The 26,110-nt window shown below is 48.9% G+C and overlaps 4 protein-coding genes across 4 annotated transcripts; all 4 read right to left on the reverse strand.

Annotated features, from left to right (window-relative positions):
- Positions 1–84: 84 nt before the first annotated feature.
- On the reverse strand, positions 85–7,631 carry mmp24 (matrix metallopeptidase 24). The gene is made up of 10 exons (XM_053867373.1): positions 7,397–7,631; positions 6,289–6,437; positions 6,111–6,221; positions 5,764–5,863; positions 5,188–5,392; positions 4,857–5,018; positions 4,571–4,776; positions 3,886–4,024; positions 3,480–3,746; positions 85–3,370 (listed from the first exon to the last, which is right to left on the reverse strand). The coding sequence occupies exons 1-10, from the start codon at positions 7,523–7,525 to the stop codon at positions 3,012–3,014; spliced, it is 1,827 nt and encodes a 608-aa protein (XP_053723348.1). The 5' UTR covers positions 7,526–7,631; the 3' UTR covers positions 85–3,011.
- Positions 7,632–9,607: 1,976 nt separating this feature from the next.
- fam83c (family with sequence similarity 83 member C) lies at positions 9,608–14,618 on the reverse strand. Its single transcript, XM_053869295.1, has 5 exons — positions 13,859–14,618; positions 12,645–12,812; positions 12,267–12,391; positions 11,715–11,930; positions 9,608–11,648 (listed from the first exon to the last, which is right to left on the reverse strand). The coding sequence occupies exons 1-5, from the start codon at positions 14,357–14,359 to the stop codon at positions 10,883–10,885; spliced, it is 1,776 nt and encodes a 591-aa protein (XP_053725270.1). The 5' UTR covers positions 14,360–14,618; the 3' UTR covers positions 9,608–10,882.
- A 2,889-nt stretch (positions 14,619–17,507) lies between these two features.
- On the reverse strand, positions 17,508–19,932 carry LOC128760816 (ubiquinol-cytochrome-c reductase complex assembly factor 1). Its single transcript, XM_053868499.1, has 9 exons — positions 19,717–19,932; positions 19,270–19,356; positions 19,067–19,174; positions 18,921–18,993; positions 18,780–18,837; positions 18,604–18,712; positions 18,222–18,299; positions 18,034–18,147; positions 17,508–17,870 (listed from the first exon to the last, which is right to left on the reverse strand). Exons 1-9 carry the CDS (start codon positions 19,789–19,791, stop codon positions 17,736–17,738), a joined length of 837 nt encoding a protein of 278 aa, XP_053724474.1. The 5' UTR covers positions 19,792–19,932; the 3' UTR covers positions 17,508–17,735.
- A 4,244-nt stretch (positions 19,933–24,176) lies between these two features.
- Positions 24,177–25,278, reverse strand: gdf5 (growth differentiation factor 5). Its single transcript, XM_053868641.1, has 2 exons — positions 25,143–25,278; positions 24,177–25,066 (listed from the first exon to the last, which is right to left on the reverse strand). The coding sequence occupies exons 1-2, from the start codon at positions 25,246–25,248 to the stop codon at positions 24,177–24,179; spliced, it is 996 nt and encodes a 331-aa protein (XP_053724616.1). The 5' UTR covers positions 25,249–25,278.
- Between the last annotated feature and the right edge of the window lie 832 nt (positions 25,279–26,110).

Below are 26,110 nucleotides of genomic sequence, written 5' to 3' on the forward strand. Positions count from 1 at the left end.
GTCAGGACTTCCGAAAAACCATCCAACCCGATTTGAGAGTATTCAATCAATAATATAAAAGCACTCGTGAGACAAAAAGGAGTTGTCACGTTTATTGACCAGAAGGTGGCGACATTCGTCCGTGATCCTAGTGAAACGTGTCGTAAACAATCCAACTCTTGAAAGTTGTGGATGTAAACATGCTACTCTGTCGAAGCACTGTAGAAATGACTGTGCGCACAAGATGTAGTAAATATGCCAAATAAATGTTTTCTTATTTACAAGGCTGACACAAACACAAACATCATGGCTCACTCATTCAATGTGAACATTTTTATCAAGTTTTGTTTTTATACTCAACGTTCAGGTCAAAACCCCTAAAAGAGTTCATATTTACAGAAAACAGAACATTGGTCTGTTAAAGCTACGTCTGACATAGGTAGGGAGCTCTCCTGACACGAAAAGCGACTGGCGACGCTCTCGCTGATATGTTTGACTTCCTTAAGTTGTTTTACACGTTAGCTCCCAAAACAAAAGGCAACCAGCGACTTTAGTTGAGGTGAAGATGAGCGACAGTTTTGGTTTGCTCGCTGACCATGGTGCTGAACTACGTTATATCATGAGGCAGCAGAACGGAACCAACAGAGCAACTCAGAGACCACAGTCTAAACCCTGTGAGATCATCATGAAAGAGCTAGCGCTGAGATTTACCAAGTAAAGGTAGCGGCAAAACATCGTACAGCGATACCAAACACAGGTTGGGATTATTGTCTAAGTCAATGTGAAAAGGTTTTTCTTGCAATGGAGCTTCAACTCCTCAGATAACTGTTGTTAAATATTTTACGGCCTATCACTTTTCAAGGCCAATATGTATGTGCATGTCAACAAATGATTTATTGACTCTCCTAGCCTAATAGATGCTAACATGATGGCACGCAATCGTAGGCTGGTGCTCATGTGGTCACATCTTTACCTAGACAACATGAACATCGAGATACACTGACAGGTTCATTGGAAAGTTGCGTTCTTTTGGTGCAGCAGGTGTCTGCATCATTCTTCAACAACCAACGTCCACTGAGGCTTCTGACAAAAGTGTAAACAATGAGAAATGACCACTACTTGCCACGACAACATTAACATGGCTCGTCACTTTAAACAACAGCCACTGTGACAAGGAAGCAGAAAAACCTCTCATATATATATATATATATATATATATATATATATATATATATATATGTATATATATATATATATATATATATAGACACCATTCCATATGTTGAGTCATCAAGCCATTTCTCCAGTTCAAGTTTTTCCGCCAGAGACAAACAAGAATGTTGTTTGAACATCTGTAGCTAGCATCACGTAACTGGTTGTCGACGTTGAGATAAGTCACTGTACCAAAACAAAAGTGAGATGATGTGCACGAGCAAGACGACCAAATCAACAATGACACTAAGTGCCACAGATGTGGACAATCGTGCTTGAAGTGCTAGTACTCTCCATTAATTACCTGCTGTTACACAAATAGAGTACAAAAACATGGGTGATATTTCTGAATTGATCATCAATCTAAGCAGCCTCCATTTTCTGCAGTAGTGAACATTCAGGAGTGCTACTTTCTTTATCAAAGGTCCAGTTCGTGTCCTCTAAACCTTTAAAGACTAGGGCGACACCACCGCCGTGATAACTTTGCACACAATGGCAAGTGTGCCATGTCATATGACAAGGGTCATGAAACAAAGAGACTGTATTTTTTTAAATCACCACTTATAAACTGGGAAGGTCGGAGGAGGATATTGCCATAAAAAGTCACAGTATCACTGTACGCTGGCAAAACTCACCTAACATACCGATACACGCCAGCACACTTAAAGCACTGGTGAAATACAATATCAAAGTAAGATCTCTGCACTTCATCGTAAGTTCACACTGTACGTCACTTCCATGAACACAAACCTGACCTACCACAGTAGGAGAAGGATCCAAAGTCAGCATTCTAGATGTCAAAAGCAGAGAGGAGATAGTGCAAAGTAATCCAAACTGCAAGGAAGCATAACATCCCGTCCAACATGAAGGTTTTGGGACAGAACCGTTGTTCAATGGCAGGGAAGCAATTGAACTATGAGATGATAAGGAACTATATTGGAGGCTGATAAAGCCAGTTTATGTTTGTCTTTGAGAAGAGCCTTCATTTACATTCACGACTAAATTAAGAAACCTGTGGCAGAGACCAGCAGCATTGGACCAAACCAAGGAGCGGTGGACGGGTGTGACTACCTCTGGTTTGCCAACTGGAGACACAGCAGTTGAGCCCAAGATGACCTGTCTGCTGACAGTGGAAGAGTCACTCAAAAATAAACTCCTTAAGACTCCAGTTCAGCTCGTCTCACCACATCCTATGGCTGACAAACCTTTTGGAATGACCAAAACACACTGAAACAGCATGGAGGAGTTTGGTTAGCTTGCAAACTGGGATAAATGAAAAAATCCAGAGGCCTGAGGACGCAACAAAAAAAAGTTTGGCAACATAAAATTCAGGAGTGAGAAATCTAAAGGTGACATGGAGCCGACGCATGAACCTTCTTCACCCAACCCTACCGTACATCATCTACAAATTGCTGTGGTCCTCCTGGACCAGTTTCATCTTGACAATGGTCTGGATGAGAACGTGAAGAACAAGGTGGCTGTTCCCGCCACTTTATACAACGCCAACTCCATTAGTTTGGCTGGGACCATGTGTGACAGGTGTTGGACAGTAGCAAGTAGTCCTACCTGAAGTACCATAGAGTTTATAGTCTTGTGACATCAAGGGGTCAGGCATTATGGAGGACACGAGTCGAAGGCCACCCGAGTAAAAACAAGAGATTTAAAATCTGGATCCCTGTTGGAGCTGTACTTCTCTTTTTCATGTTAGCATTGACTCTGCATAGAAGAATCAACTCACTAGGAAAACAATACAGCTCCCAGCTGTTTCCAGAAGCCAAGCCACACGTCGAGTCCATGTACTCTCATAGGTCTTATTGACATCATACCCACTCCTGGACTGGGTACCTGTAGTAGTGGGGAGTTACGGTGTTCTGTTGTGCCCCTTTATTCTTGAACTGGAAGATGGTGTAAACCAGCACCAGGATGCACAGTGACAGGATGCAGGGGATTACCACGGCAATGGCGTTCACCGTCACAGGAACATCGTTGATGGTCACCATGATGTCCACGTCATCCAGGGGCAGCTGGCGGTCACCACGATTGTTACCCGAGTTCTCCATGTCAGACTGGTCACACCCCATCCAGTCGTGTAGGATGGACTTCGGGTAGCCAGGCTCCACAGTCAGTTTCTGGTTGTCGAACTTCCAGTACTCATTCCCCTTGTAGAAGTAGGTATAGTCTGGAGGATACATATAGAGCACGACCAAGGGAGGACAGGGATAACATTCTTTAACACACTTCTACTCTGTACTGAGCAGTGTGAGCGTGTTTGTGTGGATCACACTCACATCCTTCTCGGTTGATGAAAGCGCCTTGTGGAGATTCGGGGACCCCCCTCCACACAGTGAGAGGTTTTGGGTACCCGGAGTCGATTACGTTTCGGTCCTCATTGAAGCGCCAGTACTGGTCTCCCTTGAAGAAGTAAGTCTTCCCGACTGGCTCCCAGCGCAGCGCAGCGTCTATCCCATCCTTGGGGAGAACACCACCAAGCTCTTGCAGAGCGCGAGGGAACCCAGACTCAGCCGTCACCTCTTTAAACACCCAATATCGGTCACCTGGACCCGAGCAGACAGTGGATCACTTTCTGGCCAGGAGCACCATCACATTTTTCAGTGTTTACAAAGGACATGCTTCTATGACACAATCCTCCTGCCCTTCCATGTGGTTCTTTAGTCACCAAAATCAGTACTGTACCTTTGAAAAAGACGAACTTGCCATCAGACCTCTCGTAGGCCGCGTCGATGCGGGATGGGAGTCCCTTCCAGAAGTGGTCAATTTGCATGGGGTAGCCCTCCTGGACCTTGTTGTTCCGCAGCCGCCAGAACCAGCGATCCTAAAGGACAACAGGTATGCATGAGGTAGCTGGCCAAAGATATACTTCTCAATAACTACTGTGATTCACACTGGTGGCTTTATATTGGAAATGTAAAATCTACTTCACGTGAGCAGAGGAATGAAAGCTGGATTGGAGGTGGGCCAGTGTTTCAACAACTGCTACAGTATCTGTGTAATGATGTTTCATGCTATTGGCCAGCAATACCAAGCTAATGACAAAGCTACAGTTGAAGACACACACACACAGGTTTGTTGCACCATCTATGTGGGGTCCGCTCATTGCCATAATGCTTGCCCCAACCTCTCAACCTAAACCTAACCATCCAAAACAAATGACTAACCTTAACCAGGAACCAAACTAACCTGAACCAAACTCTGAACCCAACTATAAATACCTTGTTGTTTTGAAGTTTAAGTCCTCAGATGAGGCTTAACCTTGTGGGGGCCAGCAAAAAAATGTCCTCCTGTGTTTCCAACGACTGGTCCCCACAAGTGAAAACCAGGTACACACACATAGACACTTGACTGTTCTAGAGGTCTCTACCTTGAAGACAAACATTTCACGTCTGAAAAAGGCCACGGTGTTGAAGTTTCCATCACAGATGTTTGGTTTCCCATTTCCTGGGAGCGCCGGTCGCTCTCCATGAGGCCGGTGGGGTCGGGAATGTTTCCGGCCCGAGGTGGTTGGATTCCGGCGGGAGGGTAAGGTTGGTAGCGGTCTGGTGGGCTCCAAAATTGCTGTAGGCACACCTAGTGACAAGCAGGCAGGTAAAGCATCTTCAGCAGACATGAAAGGAACCAATACCACTGCCAGGCCTCCACATAGTTACCATAGATCTTCTGGATACCCTGCAGGTCATCCAAAGGAAGCTTGAAGTTGTGGGTGTCCATGTACTGGTAGAACGGTGCCATGATGGCGCTCGGGTCATTGGAGTGCTCCAGACCCAATGCGTGGCCTAACTCATGGACCGCCACTAAGAACAAGTCATTACCTTCAAAGGAGACACGAAAGAGGTTATAAGAAAGGGGACCAGCAATGGAGTTTAGGAAGAGCCACAATAGGGTGGGACAAACAAAGGGCCAGAAACAACTGACAGAAACTCTGCAAGTGGACTGCCACCATGACATCTGCAGACCGTCACATGACCCCAATTTGCTCACCGTCGTGGTTTGTGTTCCCCAGTGTCCACGGCTCGTCGGAGTCGAAGTGAGTGTCTCCTCCGATGCCGATGCCGGGGAAGTAGGCGTGAGCCAAGAAGCCACCCTCACCATCGAAGGGAGAGCTGTCACCGTGGAAACCGGAGGCGAAAAATATCATGATGTCAGCTTCTCTGCCCTCGCTCTTGATCTCTGAGTACGGAACCTCCTGAAGAATTCAGAGAAGAATTACCATTTCTGACACCAAGAGAGGATAATCACTCAGTGTAAATGTCTTTTTCATCACCCTCAAAACAAGCCACAGCAGAAACATCGGATCAAGCACCATAACTGACAAAAACTACAATGCAGTGGTCCCCAACCTTTTTATCACCGTTGACTCACAAGTGAATCCGGTCATTTTTCAAAATAAAAGGTTTTTCAAAAATAAAGGTTCATTCAAAGTTTGGTTGGGGACCACTGCTTTCATGAACCATCAAATTTACATTGGTGTGAACTTTGATAGTGATGCAGTAGGTGGTGCTGAGATATTGCTCATGTTGGTCTTCACAACTCCATTGACAGGTTTAGACACCTGACCTGGAAAGAGAGGGGCGTCACCGCCTCCCATACGTTGAAAGCACGGCGGATGGCTCGCTGTGTGTCCTTTTCGCCAACTTTAGGAGTGAAGTTAGAAATGCTGCAGAAACAAAGCAAAATGTAAAAATGTTTTCATTCGTGAATAGGTCAGAGGAGATTACAGGAAATATATATACAGGCGGACTGAGAAAGTATGACTCCCTGCCAGTACAACAGCAGTGCCAGGCGGCCAGCAGCAGTGTATCCGGAGTAAACCTGTCTAAGGGAGTAACTTGAGCAGCCGCCAGAGAACTGTGAGGAACAGCTCTTGAGTTACTCCCACGGGTCTGTCCCAGCCCACACCTCACCTGTAAGTGATCTCCTTTTCTTTCCACTTCTGGCCAGTCAGAGCGTAGCGCTTGTTCCTCTGCCGGCTGTGAGGAGGATCAGGGACGCCACATCGAGGACGCTGCATCCACCTGCAGGCAGCAGTCAGGTCAGATGACCGAGTCACATAAAGATGACACAGAGGCAGGCCACACTCACTTCATGGTGGTCTGGTCCAGGTCCCCGGTCACGGGGATGCCGTAGAAGCGCTGCATGGCGGCGACGGCCGCCTGCATCTGTCTCTCCTGCCGCAGGTCCGACGTGCGGACGCCGAGAGGAAGCAGGTAGCCATAATTCTTCAACCACGTCTGATGGAACATAAATGATATGTGACACTGATGATGTCATTACATTGGGATGTCGTGACTATAGCGCCCCCTGTGGTTAATTTGACAGCAAACCATTTTAGAAAGTAAAACATGCTCCAGAAATCTGACCAAGACAGAAGCCACAAACAGTACACTCTGTGTGTGTGGGTGTGTGATAGCATCAGCCCTCAGGCTTCTTCTGGTTGCTGACAGATATGTCGACACTCAGAGACTCTGGAGTCTGGATGTTGCAGTGTGCTTGTGTGTGACCGTGTATGTGTGTTGGCGAGCGTGAGTGTAACTTTGCACTCAAGTGAGTGTGCATTTGTGTGGGTGTGTGCATGTGAGTGTGCGTGTGAGTGTCTTCAAATAGCAACTACTCCATTATTGATGAGCGTGACAGCACAAGAGTCATTGCTTTCCCAATGTGGAGACTTTACAGCTATAGAATCATCACCTCCGTCATCATCATCCTCATCACCAACTGCGTCCACCGTAGACATGTGGATGATGTATAGGAACGTTAGGTTGTTAATGAATAGTGAATAATCCCCCCCTCGTCCCCCTGGTGTGGCGTTTGTGTGTCATATATCCTTCTAGTACTGTTGCGTGGACTTGACTAGAGAGACACCTGCCAGTACAGAATACCATGCACACGTATTTATGGATTAGATTAGACTAGATGATATAGTCTGCCAAATACATATGATTCTGATCATGGCAGTCATCTTCATCACCAATTTGGCGGGAGTTTGAGATCAGGGTTGCGCCTAAGTGTGGCTCATCCTCCTGACACAGGTGCCATCTTCAACTGACGGTTGTGTTTGGATACAAGTGACGTCACCACGCCTGAGTTTGATCATCGATAGGTGCTTGTACTCTGACGTCACACTCAGGGTAAACAAGTCCTTGACCTCAGGTGAAGAAGATCGACGATTGTAAACAACAGCGTCACCCACCTCCACGATGAAGGTTCGCTCTTCTCCATTCACGGTGACGACCCAGAACAAGAAGCAGCAGCAGAGTCCCTGGAGCGCCGGGACCCCCGCTCTTCTTCGCCCCCTCTCTCCTCCGCCTCCCGCCGCCATGGCCGTCCCCCCCCCGCCGGCACCTCCTGCCGGGGGCCGCAGCAGTCCGGAGTCCCGCTCCACCGGTTTACTGGAAGGAGGCGTCCGTCTCCATCGTCCGGTCCGCTCGTCGTCTCCGTGTTTGTGTCTCCTAGAGGCAGAGCGCAGGCGCGCCAGAGAGCCGCAACAAAGGATGCCAGCATCAGCTGCAATGTCGGCTTTTATCCAGCGGCGGCGCTCCGGAGCCACCGACAAACACCTGCCTCCAAAACAACGATGGTCACGTGATCGGCGGACAACGACAACGACGGAGTGTAGCAGGTCAGAGGTGCAGCCTGACAGTCCGGGCAGGTCGTAGGTTCAAATTCAGCTACCTCCACACACTCTGACCTGCCTCACACTAAAACATTATAGGAGGGCTTATAGGTGTCTGTGATGTCGCTAACATTTTACCGCCTGAAAGTGTGTGTCTGTGTGTGGGGTTAGCTTATCTATTTTTGTTAGCACCAATGCGGGGAAAAACACCTTGTGATGACATTTGGCTTAGTTAGTACCGATTATAACAAGGTTATGCCTAAATTTGAGGTTTCAAACTTATAACAAATGACTGTGCCAGTAAGTATAATTGTGTGTAAGTTTGGTACAGAGTCCTGGTTAAGGTTAGCCATTTGTTTTGGATGGTTAGGTTTATGGGTTAGAGGCTGGGCCAATGACAAAGCCTCCAAAAGTAGGATAGAAACATGAGTTTGTGTGTGTGAGAGAGAGAGTTAATTGTAGTTACTCCATAACTATAATTAACAATTCCAGGAACAAGAAGTTAACAATAGAAGCAAATATATCTTATCACTGATAATGACTCATGATCGGAGGTGGCTCTCATAAAAGAGAATCCAACTTACTGGCAGAACCACTGCCTGTTCTCAAGGCTCCAACACTGTTGTTAAGCGGTGAGTAAGTTGGATGAGGTTTTTTCTGCCACTTGTATGGCTAAAGCCTGTGGAACATCATGAGAGCAGACCTTCAGCTTCATGAGTCGTCTGGTCATTCGAGTCATCAATCCTGACTTGTTGCTCTTCAAAGTCTTGTGACCAACACACACAAAATTGCCAAACCATCCTGGCATCAACATGACAATTAAACAGATATGCCAGTCACTTCAGCAATGAGGTCACATGGAAGCCATCACTTCTCTCCCTACAGTTCAAAGGTCAGACTGCTGGAATGTTGACTGACAAGAAACTCAACGTGTGTATATGTTTGTGTTGGCTTGGGTTGATTTCAGAAGACTTGGAAGTTTGATTTGGTTCATCCCTTCACAACACAAACACACGCACCAGTGCCGGTGTTTCCCTGTCGGGCTCGACAGGTCAGCTTCATGAACGCATGACAGAAGTTTTGGGGCCTGGACTATTTTAATTACTGTGTAACATATGATTTATTTCAAACGCACCTAGATGGCTAGCTGTCAATCATAAAGCTTAACCAGGTCATCCAGGTTTCATGTCGAGGTGTGCCTCCTTGTCACATCGCTCCAGAGACACAGCATTTAGACAAGCATTGAGCAGAACATGCAGTCCTGAGATGCTGACCTTCTATAAGTCTGACTAGAGACTATGGAACGGTCTGAGACAATTGCGTCCTTTGTGAAGACTTGGTAAACACCTTCTGACTACATTGAGAATAATATAAACACAACTGAGCCCATTTTATTCTAATGTACTAGAGGAAGTTCGGTCAGAGGTGATGACCAGCAGAAGGGTCTGCGATAAATTTAGACTCAAACTTCCTGTTCATGGCTCCAGGCAAGGATCATGTGACCACTCCTTTGTTTGTCACAATGCTCTACTTCCTGTTTCCAGACAGGAGGACAGACTTTGACCTCCAGATGTGGTGCTGATCCACCCACCTTCTCTTCACAGCTGAGGAACTCCAAAGATTCTGGTTTTGACTCACAGAACAGATCAGATGCACAGGCATGTCAGCGCTGTGAATGACAGCTGACCACCCTCACGTGACCGGACATCAGCTTGTGTCAGGACATTTGAGGAACAGAACTTTGTCATGTTCTTCACAGATGCAACAAACCAATACACAAACATCTGCTGACATTGGCCAAATCTGAGAAAATTTAATTCAGAATAAAAAAAACATTAGAAAGTTATAAAATAAACACCCCAAATCTTTTTTACACCGAAATACAACCATCGCCGGCCCACTTGCCTCTGCACGCCAGCGTGTGGCGCTGGCAGGTGGGGGGGGACCTGATGTGAGAACACAACTTTTGTAAACACATGGTAAACAAACTTGTCCGCACATCTCCCAACATGTGTTTACAGACAAGAAGTAAACAAACTGAACAAACTCATTGTCCGAAGGAGAGTAAACAAAGACGCAGTCTAGCTTTTGCGTGAGGGGCGCTGCAAGGAGGCGTGTGTGTGGTCACGTGTAATTGAGAGGTTTTGTCAGAGCTCTTCACAGTTCTGCCAGCTTCATGCAAGTAGGAGGATTCCTCTGGGTCTTGAGATGCCTTCGTTTTAGAGCAGGGTCTCACAGTGATCTACAAAAGGCCAGCAGCAGGTTCTGGGTTTTTGTTACCACCTAACAAACAGCACCAGAGTGACAATCAACAGATTACAGCCCTCAGACACCTGATTGGTGAAGCAGCATGCTCTTCACTGGATGGAACAGAAACCTATGCCTTTTGTGGATTTGTTTGTGACCCATGTTCTAGAGTGAGGGAGCTACAGGACTCAAGCTGATTGTCAGGCGTTCTCCTCACCCGTGATCTCAAGTCTGGAGTCTCATCTTCTCACTGGTTGGCCAACAACTTTGTCTCCTCAGCCAGTGCTGATATGGCCTTGATGTCCCAGATGGAGTCTTTACTTAAGTCGTGAATGTGAACCAGTGGGAAGAAACCAGCACGGCATCGCTGGGCTTTCAAAAATCTACCAAGAAAAGGTCCAGGTTTGCCCCCTAAAGGGAGACTATCTGCTTAGTGAACTACTGTGCACCCCTGTGACTCGTAAGTAGATCAGTAGCATAACCATTTCAGGCGGTTGAGAGTTCTTTTGGTCAGCTGGGAGAGGACTCCACAGAGCACTTCAGTTCTGATTTAAACTGAATGCTTCACAATGGTGAAAAGTTATGTTAGCTTTTTTTGTGGTCCACCAGACCACCCCACGACTGTGGCAACAAAAGTTCATGGTCACAAGAAGGTGCAGCGCTTGTACAAATCAGTGCAGAAGAGTCGTGCCGCACTCCCAGTTCCACGTGCGTCCTGCACGACACACGGAAAGTAAAAAAGCAAAAGTCTCTCGTTGAGATTCAGGAGGTTGACATGAGGCCCTTGTGCAACCTGGCTGAGGAACCCCACAGCTATCAGTTGGAGCTCTTGAGTTCAAAGCGACTGTAGACCTGCTTGTACTTCTTGTTGTTGTACTGGTTCACTAGGTCCAGCTTGCTGTGTCCAAGCGTCATCCGCTTCTGGTCCTGCCGGGTCATCAGTGTCGTGGGGGACATAGGTGGCGGTGGTGCCTGCTGGCTCTCAGGCTCCTCCTGGGACAAGCCTGGTCCCCCCCAAGCCGCTGTCCCCATAGGGGACGGGGGCCGTCGGTGATTGTCCTTGTTGGAGGGAGGCAGGAAGAAGTCAGAGATTTTGTTCAGCAACGGGTTGGAGGGAGAGCGGTGTTTCGCTGAGAGCTTGCTGTCAAGGGGAGGAGTCTGTGTTCGGGAGTTGGAGCCCACCAGTCCAGAGCCATGGAACATGTTGGGCTTCTGGTCGTACAAACCAAGAGCGTGGAACTTGGATGTGGTGCCGCCCAGGCTAGGCCTCAAGACCTCCCCGGGAGTGGTCCTGTTGTGGTCCGAAACCAACTGCTGACCATAAGGAGGCGGCGCAGAGCGGTCCGAACTGATACCAACTCCACCATTGACCCAGGGCTTGTGGCTCTGGGGTGACGAACTCTGACCCACCCGCTCTCCTGCCCTCCGGTCCTGCATCTGGTGGGAACTGGTGTTGGACTCTTTCTTGTCATGGCTTTGGTTGACCTTATAGGCGTTAGAGCTCATCCCGGGTGCTGCCTTCACACTGGACACACTGCCGCTAGACTGACTACTGGAGTTCTCAGACGACACCCGGTGGCGGCTGCAGGGGGCGATAGGGTGCGTTTCAGAGACAGGACGTGAAGAGAACATGAGAACAAGCGCTCACCTGTCCTGCATCAGGTCCAGACCCATGAGGGGTCCCAACATCGGGGTCTGGTATGGGGGGTAGTAGGGCATGACGTCCTCATCCTCCTGGTGAAACTCCGGGATGATCTGCGAGTCAGCGTACAAACACCGGAACTCGCGATCAAAACTGTCGCTGATTCGTCCAGAGAAGTGCATCACCATGTTGCTGTGCACCTGCGCAGACAGCCAGGTGAAGCTGCACACACAAACACACACATTTACTGCATTACTCAGTTGACCTTTAATCGGCACTTTATTGTTGTGGAGGCATGTGGTGGTGTCAGGAGGTTTCATGACTAAGTGACAGGAGGTGACCTCTCCTTCATTCCAGTCTAATCCTTTAATCTTTACAGATAAAAACACCTGTAGTTTCGTAGAGGCTCCCCTCCCTCCTCCTTTAACCCCCCTCAGAACCTCCAACATGACCCCTGTAGTCACCTCTGAGTTCACTACATGAGCTGAGAGTGTAAGGGATCATGACTCGAGATGGAGCTGGCAGGTGAGTATGACATCACAAAGGGCGGGGCCTCACCTGTAGGACCCGGCGATCACCTCCTCACAGTCGATGATCATGAACTTCTCCAGAACCTGACCGCTGAACTTCTTACCACTTTTCGTGCAGTAGGTGTCGCCAGAGACGCTTCGCACACGCATGTTCTACAAACACACACAATTGGAATGAAATCACAGAGTAGTTCAGTGTGTGTGTGTGTGTCTGCCTCGTGTCAAAGGCAGGGAACCGTTCAGCGTTCAAACTCGTTTCGAAGTGACAGGTAACGTGAGCTGTTATGTAAGAGCCAGTTTGAGTCGACAAGACTAAACCAGTTACGACTAAGGTACTTCTGCTCATCGACATCTGGATATGTCTCAGCAGGACTGCGTCCTGGGCCACAATAACAAAAGGACTCACGCTCATGTGAGAGTTCTGGATGTCCAGGGTGGCGCACATGTCCACGAAGCACTCCAGGCTCTTCTCATCAAGCAGAATGTAGACAGGAACCTTCCGCTTGTTGGAGGCCTCCATCAGGTCGCACAGCAGGTCCACGTCTGTGAAGACGTCCATCACCACAGCGATCACCTGGAGACATGCCAGAGGTCACCGTGGATATGCACACGACGTTCACTGCTACCTATGGTTAGCCTGCAGGATAGCGACTGTCAAGAAGAAATATTTATCGTTGTGTAGTTTATTGCAGAGTGTTGCATACTTCATCATTGGCTGACGTCTCGTGAGGCCAGATGAAAGACTTCAGCAGCTGTCCGTACCATGAAGACAATGAACACGCAGCCTTGATAGACACTGCCACACTATCGTACGCTTACGTTTTCAGAATGACTTCAAACCATTTTTGCTCATCAACGTAATCCGATGCCAATGAGATAGTGAGGCCCATCACCGGTGTTGACGGTGAACAAGTAGGCATGTAAGAGTGATGGCAAGTGCAGGCCATGCAATAGTAGAACCAGCAGTGTCCCTTAAAACATCAACAACATTATTGATAATAATTTTGATGTTAAGGGACACAGCTGTTTCTACAGTTTCTACATAAGTAGAAACTGATCTTCAGTAGTTCAGTAGAAACACTTCAATGTTCTGTGGAAACAGGAATGTGCAGGACAACATTTGGTGTTCAGTAGAAGTATCAGTATGGAGAAACGTCTGGGTTGATTTGAAGCAACGTTGTGTTCAGTAGTGTGTTTACCAATATGTTGGCTGTGTTAAGGTGGACTCACTGCTCATAGAAAAAGGAAAGATTGCCACAGGAAATGCTGATAGAAGGGGATACGGCAAGCAATAAATAAATATCAGCTCTCATTGCTAACTTAGTGACCTCTGACTTCACTTCCTGCTTATTATCATATGATGTTGACTTTCACAACACAAGTGTTTGTTGTGTTATGCGACATCAAAGGACAGAAAAATACAATTGTTGCGTGATAGTGGTTAATGAGCATTGCTGCTGGTTCAGTATTAGTGCTGGTAAATCCCTCAACTGGAATAGAACCCATGACCTGTTATTGATGATGATAATATTTATGTTTCACTAAATCAATGGTAAACTTCTGTCATTGTCGGTGACACTGAATGAGAGGCTTTGAGGCAGGTGAGGGGAACCTCGGTACCTTCTTGGCTTTGTTGATCAGGGATCGGATCAGGTCTTTGACGTTGTGGCTCTTGTCCCTCTGGAAGTAGATCTGGGTCTCGGACGGCCCATACCGGGCCGGGGAGTCCGGCCAGCCGAGCTCCAGCATCGGCGGCTCCTCGTCCGACATGAGCGGGAAGTAAGTTCCCGAGGTGAGTTCGGACACCGCGTCTCCGTCCCCGTAGTCCCGTTCACCGGTTCCGTTGACGTCGGAGTCGCAGGTCCGGGCGGCATGTTGGGTGATGTACCGGATCTCCAGCGGGGACAGGAAGTTGAGCTCGCGCTCCTCGGCCAGAACTTTGCGGTACTCTTTCTCCCCGGACTCCAGCAGCGCGTCGGTGGCGAGCCGGGCCGCCTCATTGTGGCTGAGCTCCAGCGACGACACCTGCCTCCATGGGTTCTTCAGCTCCTCCAGCCGGCTCGCCAGCTTCCCCAGTGGCTTCCTGCTGCTGGCGGGCCGCAGAGCTTCCGAGCTCATCATGGTTGACCCGAGAACGAACCGCGGACTCGAACTAATCCAAGCGACGCAGGTGACGTGGTAACATAATCAACAGGAAGTGGGACATCGGGGACCAGAGTCCAGGACGGGCGACGCAGTAGTCCAAACGACGTGAGGTCATCCAGTCCGGCTGTAATCTGAGAAACTCGTCCAGTCCCGCGACACAGGTGTAAGGCCTCTCGTTTCTGGTTCGGTCCGGACTCCCTGAAGATCCCGGATCGGTTTCGGCTCACCTGTTGATAGCCGGCCTCCCATTGGTGCGCGGGTCTAACCCCACCCCCCACTCCCTCCCCTTATCTCTGTTGTCAAGCGACACTTCACAATAAAGCTTCGTGTCAGTGACTTCCGCCCTGACTCCCCGCCACTCTGACTCTTCGGGCGCGAGCCACCGGGAGTTTGAGAACAAAAACTACACATGTTCATGAGTCAACAGGATCATGTGACTTACAAAAACATGTTCTAAAGACAAATACACTGTTACCAAACGGTGACACCAAAGTAAACAAGGAAACAAAGGTGTTATTTCAAATATAACTGAAATCTCTTACGCGTTGGTCCGCTCAATTATTAACACAGGCACCCACACGTTTGTATCTGCCATAACCCTTTCCCCAGCTTCTTCCCCTAAACCTAACCATCCAAAACACCTGACTAACCTTAACCAGGACTCTGATCCACACTTACTCCCAGTTATAATAACCAAGTTATTTTGATGTCTTCAAATTGTGAGGTCCCCTCAGAGGCATTAGATCCTGTCAAGGACCTTTTCTTGCACGAACACACACATTCATTCACACAGACATTCACTCAAACACACACTCACACATTCAGACACACCTTTTTGTTGAGATTTTGGAATGTTAAAATTGTGACTTTAGCCCCAACTAGCTTGGCAGTGAATAGGTTCTGCGTGTCAGTGCAACCTGCTGTCTGGACTGAGCACCAGACAGAATACGGTTCTACGTCTGTAACCCAACTGACCCATCAGAACCTTGTCCACTCAAACCGACGTCAGTTGTAAGCCACCACTTGGTGGTAAACATCCTCCAGAATTTGGAGTCATGTGACCAAATATTTGAGCTGCATGAGTCGGACCCGTGTTGCTGATCTTTGCCCAAGTCAACATACAGGAGACAAGTGGACTCACCGGATGGACTGGTTCTTCTGAAGAACCAACTCTGTGATAAGAAGTCAAATCCGCCGGGGGCTAACACCTGTGACATCATCATGCCGTGACATCATCACTGCTCAGACGTGTTTGTTGAGTTACGGGAAATTAAACGGCAAGACATCGAGCATGAAGACTTGGAGACTTGAGACTTGGCCTGGCAATGGAGGCAAACAGAACTCGTAAAAACACTAGGCGGGACACAAGCAAACACCACAACTCAACACAACACATAGAAGAATCAATGCAAGCAAGACACAACTTAACAAACAGTTTAACATGAACACAACAAAGCACTACAACCAAACACGACACTATAATTTAACACAACACCATAAGGCACCACTAAAGCACAAACACGACAGCCCAACCCCACAAGAATGCACAACACAACATTTCAAAACATGTTCGATCATATTTGTGTGGAGAACTATGATTCAGCGCTTTGGCAGTAAACAAATATGGCCGGATTCCGGAGCAACAAGTCACAACAATGTCCCGCATTTGAAGGGTCACATGCTTTGATTCGTGTTGAGTTGCAGATCTACTTCTAGGTCACAACCCTGACTTTGGTCCCACGTTCAAGACATCTGTGCTGTCATTGGCCTGCTTGAACTGAAGCCTCGCCTCTTTGTTTCTGATGATTTCTGCAGCTACAGCCTGGACCTGAGGGAGATGAGGAGGAGGACTTGCTGATGAAAGGTCACAGGCGTCTAACAAGAAAGCCTCTGTCACAAGCATCTGAGGATGGCGTGCGTAGTTCAGACCCAGAGAGCGACGCTCCCACCACAACATCACGACCGGCGGCTGTGTTCTTGTGTGAACAGATCTGGTCTGTGTCTGTCAGTGCGGAAGCGATATGTGAATTTTCAGACTACGGTTGGGGTGGTGATGCGAACCATGACTGAAGGCGGGTCAGGAATCTCGGGGGGCAGGAGAGAAAACATCATTTACATCAGAGTGGCTGCAGGCAGAGTCTGCAGGTGTTCCGACATGAACCGCTCTCCTCACTTATTGAAATGAGCTTAGTGCTGCCAAATCATCAATACAAAGAGTGTCATGACATCACGAGAATGGGAGAAGACGCTTGTACCCACAATTTTGGGATTCATTTCCACCCATTGTTCCTGTCCTATATTATTATATCATTAATACAATTTTTGTTGTCTTTTACAAATAGCCGTAGTGAGTAGGTGTCAGCAGTGTTCAAGAGCTGGCTTGCAGGACCCAGTGGAGACCACCCAGTGTGGAATGACAATCACTAAAAATGCGATAAACAAATAACTTGACATCATGACCACATGGTACAGCAGTGACACCATCACTGTACAGTATTCATAGGTTTTCTCATCAAGCTATTTTGCGGAGAGACAGACGGCGGTAGCACAGAATGTGTCGGATCTGCCGCCTATTGGTGATGCTGCACCATGAAGTAAAAATATTAAAGATTATATTCTGAGTCACATCACAAGGGTGGTGTTTTGTTGATGAAAAAAAATGCCTTTATCGTTGGAAAATGTGCCCTCAAAGTGTTAATTCCAAGTGTCCGTCTTTTTGTTGAATACGTTACGTATAAAGGACAGTAAATTGGTGTCGACTATAAGAAGATTCATTGTAAGGCGAAACGTCAGGACACATTCTGTCTCTCTTGGGGCAAAAACATGTCAGCAGAGGAGGAGGGTGTTATAGCGACTCCAAGTGGACGGTTTGGGCTGCTGCACTAAATCGCTTTCAAAGCCGATTCAATATTGTCTGACATATGATTGTGTCACAATATACATAAAAGCCATCCGACAGAATCACCGGTAAGACGTCACAGCGACATGTATGAGAGCAAAAGTTCATTTTGAAGAAACCAGCTCGGATCAGCTGCGGCATGCCCCAACTGTTGACGACTGCTAGAGAGACGTCCGCCTGGAAGCTCAGGCCCAATGTCTCAGTGACAAAAACAAAGCAGTCGTCTCTCGTCCATGGCATTTTATTACTTTTAAAAATACAGTGAGGATCCACTTCTTGGAATCCGGCTGGAGCCTGAGACAAGCAGCAAACATAAATATGCTCTCCACCTCAGACTGGATCATTTTTCTTTTAAAATCTGAAAAAATAACTTTTATTTACTATACGGAGTGAGGAGACAATAGCAGGACGTCCCGACAACAGGAGGAGGCAGCAGGGAAACGGGAAGTGAGGTTACAGTCCGGCGTCATTGTACGTGGGTGTTGACACCTTCAGGATGCTCTGTGCGTTTTCTTCCAGGAGGGGGCGCCACTTGACCTCTCCAGTCAGCAGCAGGTCCTCACCGTCCAACGCATCAATGAACTGCATCTACAGCGGATCAGAGGGTCAGCCACAGCTCAAGTACGAGATCAAAGAACGAGGCAGTGGCAGTAATTTCTGAAGCTATAGACCAAAATCAGGACCTATGAGCCATGAGTTTGGCTTCCAAGTTAATCATTCTGTTTGGCCCACGTCGGGTCACATGGCATACCTGTTTCCGAACGTACTGGACCATCAGCTCGAGCTGCTGCGGGTCAGAACACTGGCAGTTGAACAGGTTCCTCCACAGAGCGGCAGCGAGGACACAGTCATCCGACAAGATTCCCTGAGGATGACAGAGAACATAGGGTCACCTTGAGTAGAGAAGTTGACTGGTCAGCCTGTTAACACTGGTCTCGCCTCATCATATCCGAAGATTGCAGCGTAGAAGGTCTCCGTCATGGCTTTCAGCGCTTCCTTTCTGTGCACAGCGTCGATCTGAAAAGCAAGGAAATCGTCTTTCCTTGAGCCGATGGCAGAGGTTCTGACTTGAGACTGTTGTGGGTCCGCAGGTTCACTCAGCAGTCTCCTCATAGTGCTCAAACTATCAGGATTTTTACACCTCTGCAGTGGACATGCTGCTGCTGAGTGAGCAGCGAAGGAGGGAGGAGCGGACGCTTCACACACAGCAGGAGTTCATCACAGAGCCTGCTGTCGCACGAGATGGGATTTTGTGGTCGGCATTCACCAATCACGCCGAGATCGGCCGATAGCAGCATCCTTAGCTCAAACACACACTCACCCCCATGATCTTGCTGCGCTGCTCCACATCCTCCCACATGGAGTGAACCACATAGCGACACATGTACTTCCCTGCTCGTCCTTCCTGTCGCATCCTCACCAGACACATCCTGCCAAGTCACAGTAAAAGACTCACACAAACATCCATCCATGAACGAGCCAGTGTGCATGTCTCACCAGACGTGCAGTTGTGCAACAAGAAACCAGGAGTTGAGAGTGTCAGGAAGTTTACACTCTGGAAAACAACAACAAGAACCAGTGGTCAGGTCACATGACCAGCGGGAGGCGGTAGACATGGAGGGTACAAAAGATTCTCACGATCAAAGAACTCCTCATAGTTGACTCTCTCCACGCAGCATGTGTACATGCGCAGCGCTGCAATCTTGATCTTCTGTAGGAGGAAATAAGGTGTTATCTCAGGTGGAGGTGAATATGGGGTCACACAGACCATATTGGCATCTCACCCATTTGTTGTACTTGAGGGGGCCCGTGAAGCCCATGGCCTCAATGAGTTTAGTGAAGGCCCCAACCTCTTCAGCCGAATGCACCTGTGTCTCTTTTACGTTAGCAAGCTGAAAAACCCAAAGTAGGAGATAATGAATCTGTCAGACTGAATAGGTCATTAGGTCAGCGTGTTTGCACAGGAAAGGTCACACTCTGCCAGTACCTGTGTTGTGATATGCAGAGGGCGACATGGCGCTCGCGAGCTTCTGTCGAGCAGAAGTCTGGACAGGCGAGTTTCTGTGCTCAGCACCTGCAGACAGAGACACAGCGGGGTTTCGCCTCATGACGCAATCACGATTCTACCTGGCCCGGTTTTTCTTATCCGGCCAATCTAGACGTTACATTAACGAAGCGTCGCGAGCACGAGGGAGACGTGGACTGAGAGCAAATTATTTGTTATGGTTGAGATAATAAATCTGCAGTGGTCTTCATCCGCTCATTGATCGGTTCGGCCGGTCAACTTTATTGGACCTGTCTTGGGGAACAAAACGTTGCTGAACCAGCAGTTACCACAGGGACAGGTGTTGACAACGTGACCCTACTTTAGTCAGTCGGTTTAAAAAAATTGCAGATAAATTGCGATGCTATGCTAACGGCAGCTCGGTGCTACCTGCCGGCCCGCGGCTCCCGCCGTGGCCGCGGTGACGATGCTCCGGACGCCTGATTGCAGCGGCCGCCGGTACATGGCTGCCAGTGTCCCGGGGTTCCTGGAGGGTCCTGGGGGAGCACCGGGTCCTGGCGGTACTGGCGTGGGCTAGTGGGCGTCCCCGACAATGAAACACAAGTTTGATAATAACAACTTCCGTTTCAGCAATGTCACAGGAAACAGTCCGTCTCACATCAGCGCCAGAGCGGAAACACGACGGTCGAAGGTTCCGCCTGAAACTTGCTACATATGTTACAGTAGAAGTGAAACACTTGGATTATCTGAGAAATTTGTATTAAAAAGTGTATTATGAGATCATATTTCATGATTATACTTACAGAAATTAAACATAAATCTTGTGACACAGTGTTCCATGAACCAGGAGCAGGACCAGAAACGGCTCATTCTACCTGTGAGTGTTTATTTGACGTTGTCCTGGGGTCTGTGTCTTAATAAAGCATGATAGATGGCAACTCAGAGGAAATGTCGTCTCCTGTTCCTGCGAGGAAACTGGCTTAAGAAAGCAGACATAAATAATGACTGCAGTCCCACCATACTGTGTGTGCGCGCGCGTGTGTGTGTGTCAAAGAGAAAGTGCAAAGCAAACAGAGATGGAGGACGTCTTTATGCGTCACATGTAAACACTGACACCCCCTCCCATAAAGAGTGTGAAAGAGTGTGTATGGCCCCCGGAGTGTGCTGGGGTCGCTGAACGCCTCACTGACGTGTGTTTGGGTTGACGTTAGCTTAACTCCCCGGCAGCATCCGTGTTAGTGGAGTCCAACTGGAAGTGAAGTTTATGAAACCTTAGTTTGTCCAGATGTTTTGAATCAAATGAGTTTCAAAGTTTCACATGACGCTGTGACAACATCCTTTGAGGACAGCAACAGTTTCACACAGACACGCATGTGAATTCTGGATCAACCACCTTCAAAAGATTAGTTTATACAGAGTGAGCTGGAGGAGACAGGAGTGGGCATCACTCTCTCAGATGTTTAGCCACCCAAAGTCTGAACCAGTTTCTCTCCCCAAGTCGTCATGATCAATGGCCGACTCTTACCTTCTACTTCTTCAGCGGGGCGCCACCTACTGTACAGATCCAGAGCTGGCAGGTCTAAGGTCACACACTAGTGTTGGCCTTCTGATTCTGACTGGGGAGGGAACAGAACCAGCTGAACCGGTTCAAACTGTAGTTGATCAGTGCCGACCACATCATCCTCCACCACCACTCCAAGTACCGTGAGGGCAGCAGGATATTCTGAGTTGACAACTTCAGTGATCAAGACTCTAGAAAGTTTTAGACTTCCTTGAGTAAGCAGAGGTAAACAGTTGAATGTTTTCATAGAGCAGCACGACAGGAAGTGACATCAGAAGTAGGCAGCTGCACGTTAGATCATGAGTTTGTTCAGCAGCCTGGTACTGAAGAGGTGTGAGCAGTAACATTAGCCGGTGCCGCGTCAGGCTGGTGTTGTTTCAGCCGCCAGACTTTTCCGACTCAGCAGGAGAGTCTCTGAGAGGACGTGACAGTTCACTGTTGCGGACATCAGAGAGGAGATACAGAAACATTGCTTTCTGCGGCAGGATACATGGAAGCAGCAGAAACAAAGCAGTCCTGTGTCATCATTCACAGGTCTGAGAATGGCATGTGAGTGTTGTCACGGTGACCAATCTGTGGGTGAAACAAGTGTTTCCATGGTGACGACTGTATGAGTGACATGAGCGTCGTCACTGTGTGAGTGACATGAGTGTTTTTTGTAACCTCACTCAGCTTTTGTAATAAGGAAAGCGAGTCAGAACCGGACCCATGGTAAACCTGAGACCATTGAAAACCACAGGTTCCCGACAGAGAGGGTCACACAACCAGGCTCAGAAGAGAGTCAGTCATGTTGGAGTTTATGGCCGTCGGCCCCGCTGAGGAACCTGAGGCGCCGAGTCAACACTCACTGGCTCGATTCCAGAAGAGCCGTGATGTCACTTCCTGTGCTGGGAGAACACTGCAGACTTCTCTCTCAGGTTGTTTACAGTTGGAGTTGTTGAAAGAGAAACAGGAGAGAAGAACAACAAACCTCAGCTGACGGCTCAGAACTTTGCACCTGAAATCGCTCCAGACTCCAGCGTTGCTAATCGTTTGTGTTTCACTCTCGTCTGATTGGTTCCAGACCAAATGATCCTCAAAAACAGAACTCTGCAGGAAGTGAATCTCTCTGGTTCTGGTCCTTCACCATCACAAGACTGAACCTATTGATCCAATGATGAAAGAATTGTTCACATCCTGTGAGTGTTTGTGTGCGTGCATACTCACACGCTGACATTCATTTATATGTATACACACTCACACACACACAAACACATACAGTAAAATGTTTTGGTGCAGGACCTGAGGCTGGGCTACAGGACCTCCACTCCGATTCCAACTACAGGTCCAGTTGACGTGAATTTTAGTGATGTTTAGAGGAATTTAGAGTAATGTTAGGATTGTTTGTGTGTAGCACCCACAGGCCTGTTTACGGTCACTACTTGACCTCGGTGTCACAGGTCAGACCCGTCTTCAGGTGGGGACTTATTTCTTCACAGAAACTTGAAAACCAGAGCGGGAATTTGTACCGGAGCTGCTGTCTGGGTCACGTGACACAACTGATCGGTCGCAGGTTTGCAGATACACCCAACTCATCTGTGCCGTGTTAGCAGTGTTGTTCGTGTGTGTGTTTGTGTTGCCTAATCATATTATGTCGCCGTGGCGATGCCATTGTGTTTGTATATCTGCAGGTTGCGTTGGTCTCACAAGAGTCGTCCGGAATGGAAGACTGGCTCAAAGTCTTGAGGGGGGAGGTTTGATGTTCAGTGCCAAAGTTCAACAAGTCTTCAAACTTAAAACAGAGTGTGTGTGTTCGTGTGTGCACTAAATATACCCTCCAGAGGAAGTGACACGCCGCCAATGGCAGGATGTTTAAATAAACGCCAGAATCAGAATAGAGCAGAAAATTACAGTTGGAGGTTCAAACCCAAACACTGACATGACTGAGAGTGACCGCGAGTTCGGCGCGGTGACGTCATCAATATGCCCCAACGTTGACGCGACAGCAGCAAGCTAACTACCAACTCAGGATCCTCTCAGAACCGAAGACCAGTTGGACAAAGTCTGGGGCTGGTGTTGTTGGAGGGCCTCTGGAGTCAATGAAAGTCCTCTGTCCATCCGACATCCCATAATATATGCTGGCCACCCTGCTGACCTGTTTATTTGGATCTTCATGCGGTTTGATGGCAGTCAGCGTAGCGGCGGCTCGGCTCTGGTGGTGGGGGTATAGGGACTTGGGGGTTTCATGGGGGAAGTTGCCGGAAACAGTGCAGAAAGTTGGAGCAAAACAAATACATATACTTCATTTATGTTCATCCTCCCATGATGGGGTCGAAGGTCACAGAGAGAAAGAAACGGAGAAAGGGAAACCATGAGTGAAATCATCAGAAGACATGATATTGGTGCCAGTTCACATTGCTTGATGGTGAATTTCAGAAAGAATTCCCAAAGTATTAAAGCACTGGTACTTAAGAGGTTCTGGGTCCTCTGGTTCTGTTCACAGCACAAACCTGGACCTGGTCCTGCAGTCCGAACCAGGCCACCTGGGACAGTGCCGCCCTCCTGGGTCCGGTCCGCGCACGCTCCGGCGACTTTTCCAGATTGTGGCTAAACGATGTAATGGAGCCGACTATTAAAGTGGAGGTCTGTGTGAACGGCCCGCTCCATCTGGTTCTGATTACAGCAGCATGGAACACAATAGGCCTCTTCAGCCGGTTCCTGATCCTGTTCTCTTGGACCGGACCCGACACTTTGCCACAATTCCTGACCGCAAACAGCGACAAGGAAACTCAAAACCCGTAAACAAGAATGTTTCTGCTTTAGAGCAGATCTCTGGGACCAATCGGGCCGATGGCAGAACCGGGTCCAGTAATGTGATTATAGTGGTGGTGCCGCCAACAATATGGAGCCCATAAGAGAGAAGACCTCTGATTGGACCACAGGTTTCTCCACATTCCCAAACTTTTGACTCTTTCTGAGAAGTTCTAAACAAATCCATGGAACCGACCCGGGCCTGAACCAGAACATCACTGCTTCCCTGACGGACCTCAAAGCCAACATTTATTCACTTTGTGCTTTCAGATTTTATTTGAAACATGTGGACCACCTGACACACCTGAACACATCACATCAGTCACCATCACACACAGTGTCGTCATGGTGACGCGTGAGTGGCACATCACTGGTCTCAAGCCGACAATTGTGAGAGACACGTCAACTCTGGAGCCGCAGATGAGAACTAGTTTATTGATTTAAATATTTGAACCAGGAACTTGTCTACACAGAGTGATCCTGGGCACCACAATCGCTGGTGGACGGTCACCTCTATGTGGCCATGGTGGGACGTTGGCTACCTGCAGCCGCACCCTTCCACTACCATGTCCTCGTACTGCTTGTAGACCACATTATTGGCCGAGTCAATGTAAAGGATGCTGATGGGACTGAGTCTGGTGGGCACACAGCAGGTGGGCGGCGCCACCCCGGGGTCCATGGAGCTGAGAAGGGTCTGGATGATGGCATGATTGGTGGGCTCCAGGTGCGAGCGAATGGGGAAGTCACAGACGCCATGGCAGTGAAAGGCCTCGTACTCCAGTGGAGCGATGATCCAGTCGTCCCAGCCCATCTCCTTGAAGTTCACATGCAGCCGGCGGCGGTGGCAGCGTGGCCCCATCTTCTGCTGCTGCGGCGGCGGAACCGACAGCTTCTTTGCAGGCCGGACTGCCGGGGCTCGCCGAGTTCTCCGCTGTGTGAACAAATACTCAAAGACGGTTTTGTTGTCGTGGCCTGAACGGGCCTTGATCTCGTTGTAGAAGAGTTCACGTTTCTTACTTTTCCCAAAGGCCAGAAGGAAGGCTTTCTCTGTGCTGGTCCTTCCAGGACGGGCCAGGCCCAGTGCCCGTAGATCCAAAGGCCGACCCGTCCTGCAGTCCAGAGCCTCTAGTTCCAAACATAAGAGCCGGTTCTGTGGGAGCTTGCAACTTTTTAAGAAGGCCCATGTGTCAAACACCTCCCACCTGCTTACCCCCTCTTCCTCTACAACCTTTGTCTGGACCAGAGCCGACTTCTTTGGAGCAGAACTGCAGCTGAGAAGCTTGAGACAGCAGCGACCATCAGTTGATCCGCGGGTGGTCGCAGTCTTCTTCCTGAGAACTCGAAGTTCTGAACCGAAAACCCCATCAGAGTCCAGAGAACTGACATCGAAGAGGAAGCGCTGGCGTCGGAGCGGAGAACCGGACCCATCTGCACAAACACAAGTGTACAGACATGAACAAGGTCAATCCCTCAACACGTAGGAAATATTCAAAGTCTCGCTCACCTTGACCCCTGTCCACGAAGCTGGTGACAGTGTTGGCCGAACCCGCCTCCCGCAGGACGCTGCTGTTGACGTCTCCCGCGGACAGTGACCAGTACAGAGACAGCATGTAGTCGTGGGGGGTCACCAATGGGAGTCTCGGCGTCCGACTCTGGGTCTGCGTGCTGGACGTCCGGTAAGGTGTCCGTTGAGAAGTTTTCTGCGGCTGACGCTGTGGACCAGCCCGTGGTCTCGCGGCGGACTGTCCATCCCTGGACCCAGCTCTCCCCACAGCTTCCACCGCCGCTCCTCCAGATTTGCCGGGAGCTTTAGCCGGTAACCGTCCTGCGTTCTCTGTAGCCTTCCCCGCCGCTCCTCCTGCTCCTGTCGGGTTCCCGCGGAACCAACCTGTGGTCCCGTCCCTCTGATCTGCGCTGATGCGCGTGATCCGGACCGGACTCACCGGCTTCCTTGATACTGATGCGAGTGGGCTCCGACTCAGGACCGGCGCTCGCCGAACACCGTCTGCCAGGACCTGCTTCTGGTGATGCGTCACACTGGGTTCTGTCAGCAGACCCAACACCGGTTCCTGAAAGGTCCAGCTGACCAGCAGGAGACAAAGACGCGTCACAACTTTCATTCTAGAGGTTCTGCTCGGTCATGCTTCTTAGATGTGGCAGTCAGACTTCACTCGGTCCAACAGGTCCAGAACCGGTGAGCGTGGACCATGTTGCCGCTCAGACCCGCAGCAGAGTCCAGGAGGGAGTGCTGGGGTTCTGGTCTTTAAATGTCGGCACCGCCTCTCTCACGTCCTCCACAGTTGAACTGAGTCCAGAGAAAACATTTAACTGAGCGCAGGTGTTCTGAGAGTCCAGCAAACTCGGACCGGGCTAAGGGTTCTAATTAGCTTGTGACGTCATCGGATTCAGAACCTCACCTTCTGCAGGGAAACAACCATGCGGTCCAACACAGAAGTCAGAACCACCCGTCTT

Source organism: Synchiropus splendidus, chromosome 6, assembly GCF_027744825.2.
Source record: "Synchiropus splendidus isolate RoL2022-P1 chromosome 6, RoL_Sspl_1.0, whole genome shotgun sequence".
NCBI lineage: Eukaryota > Metazoa > Chordata > Actinopteri > Syngnathiformes > Callionymidae > Synchiropus > Synchiropus splendidus.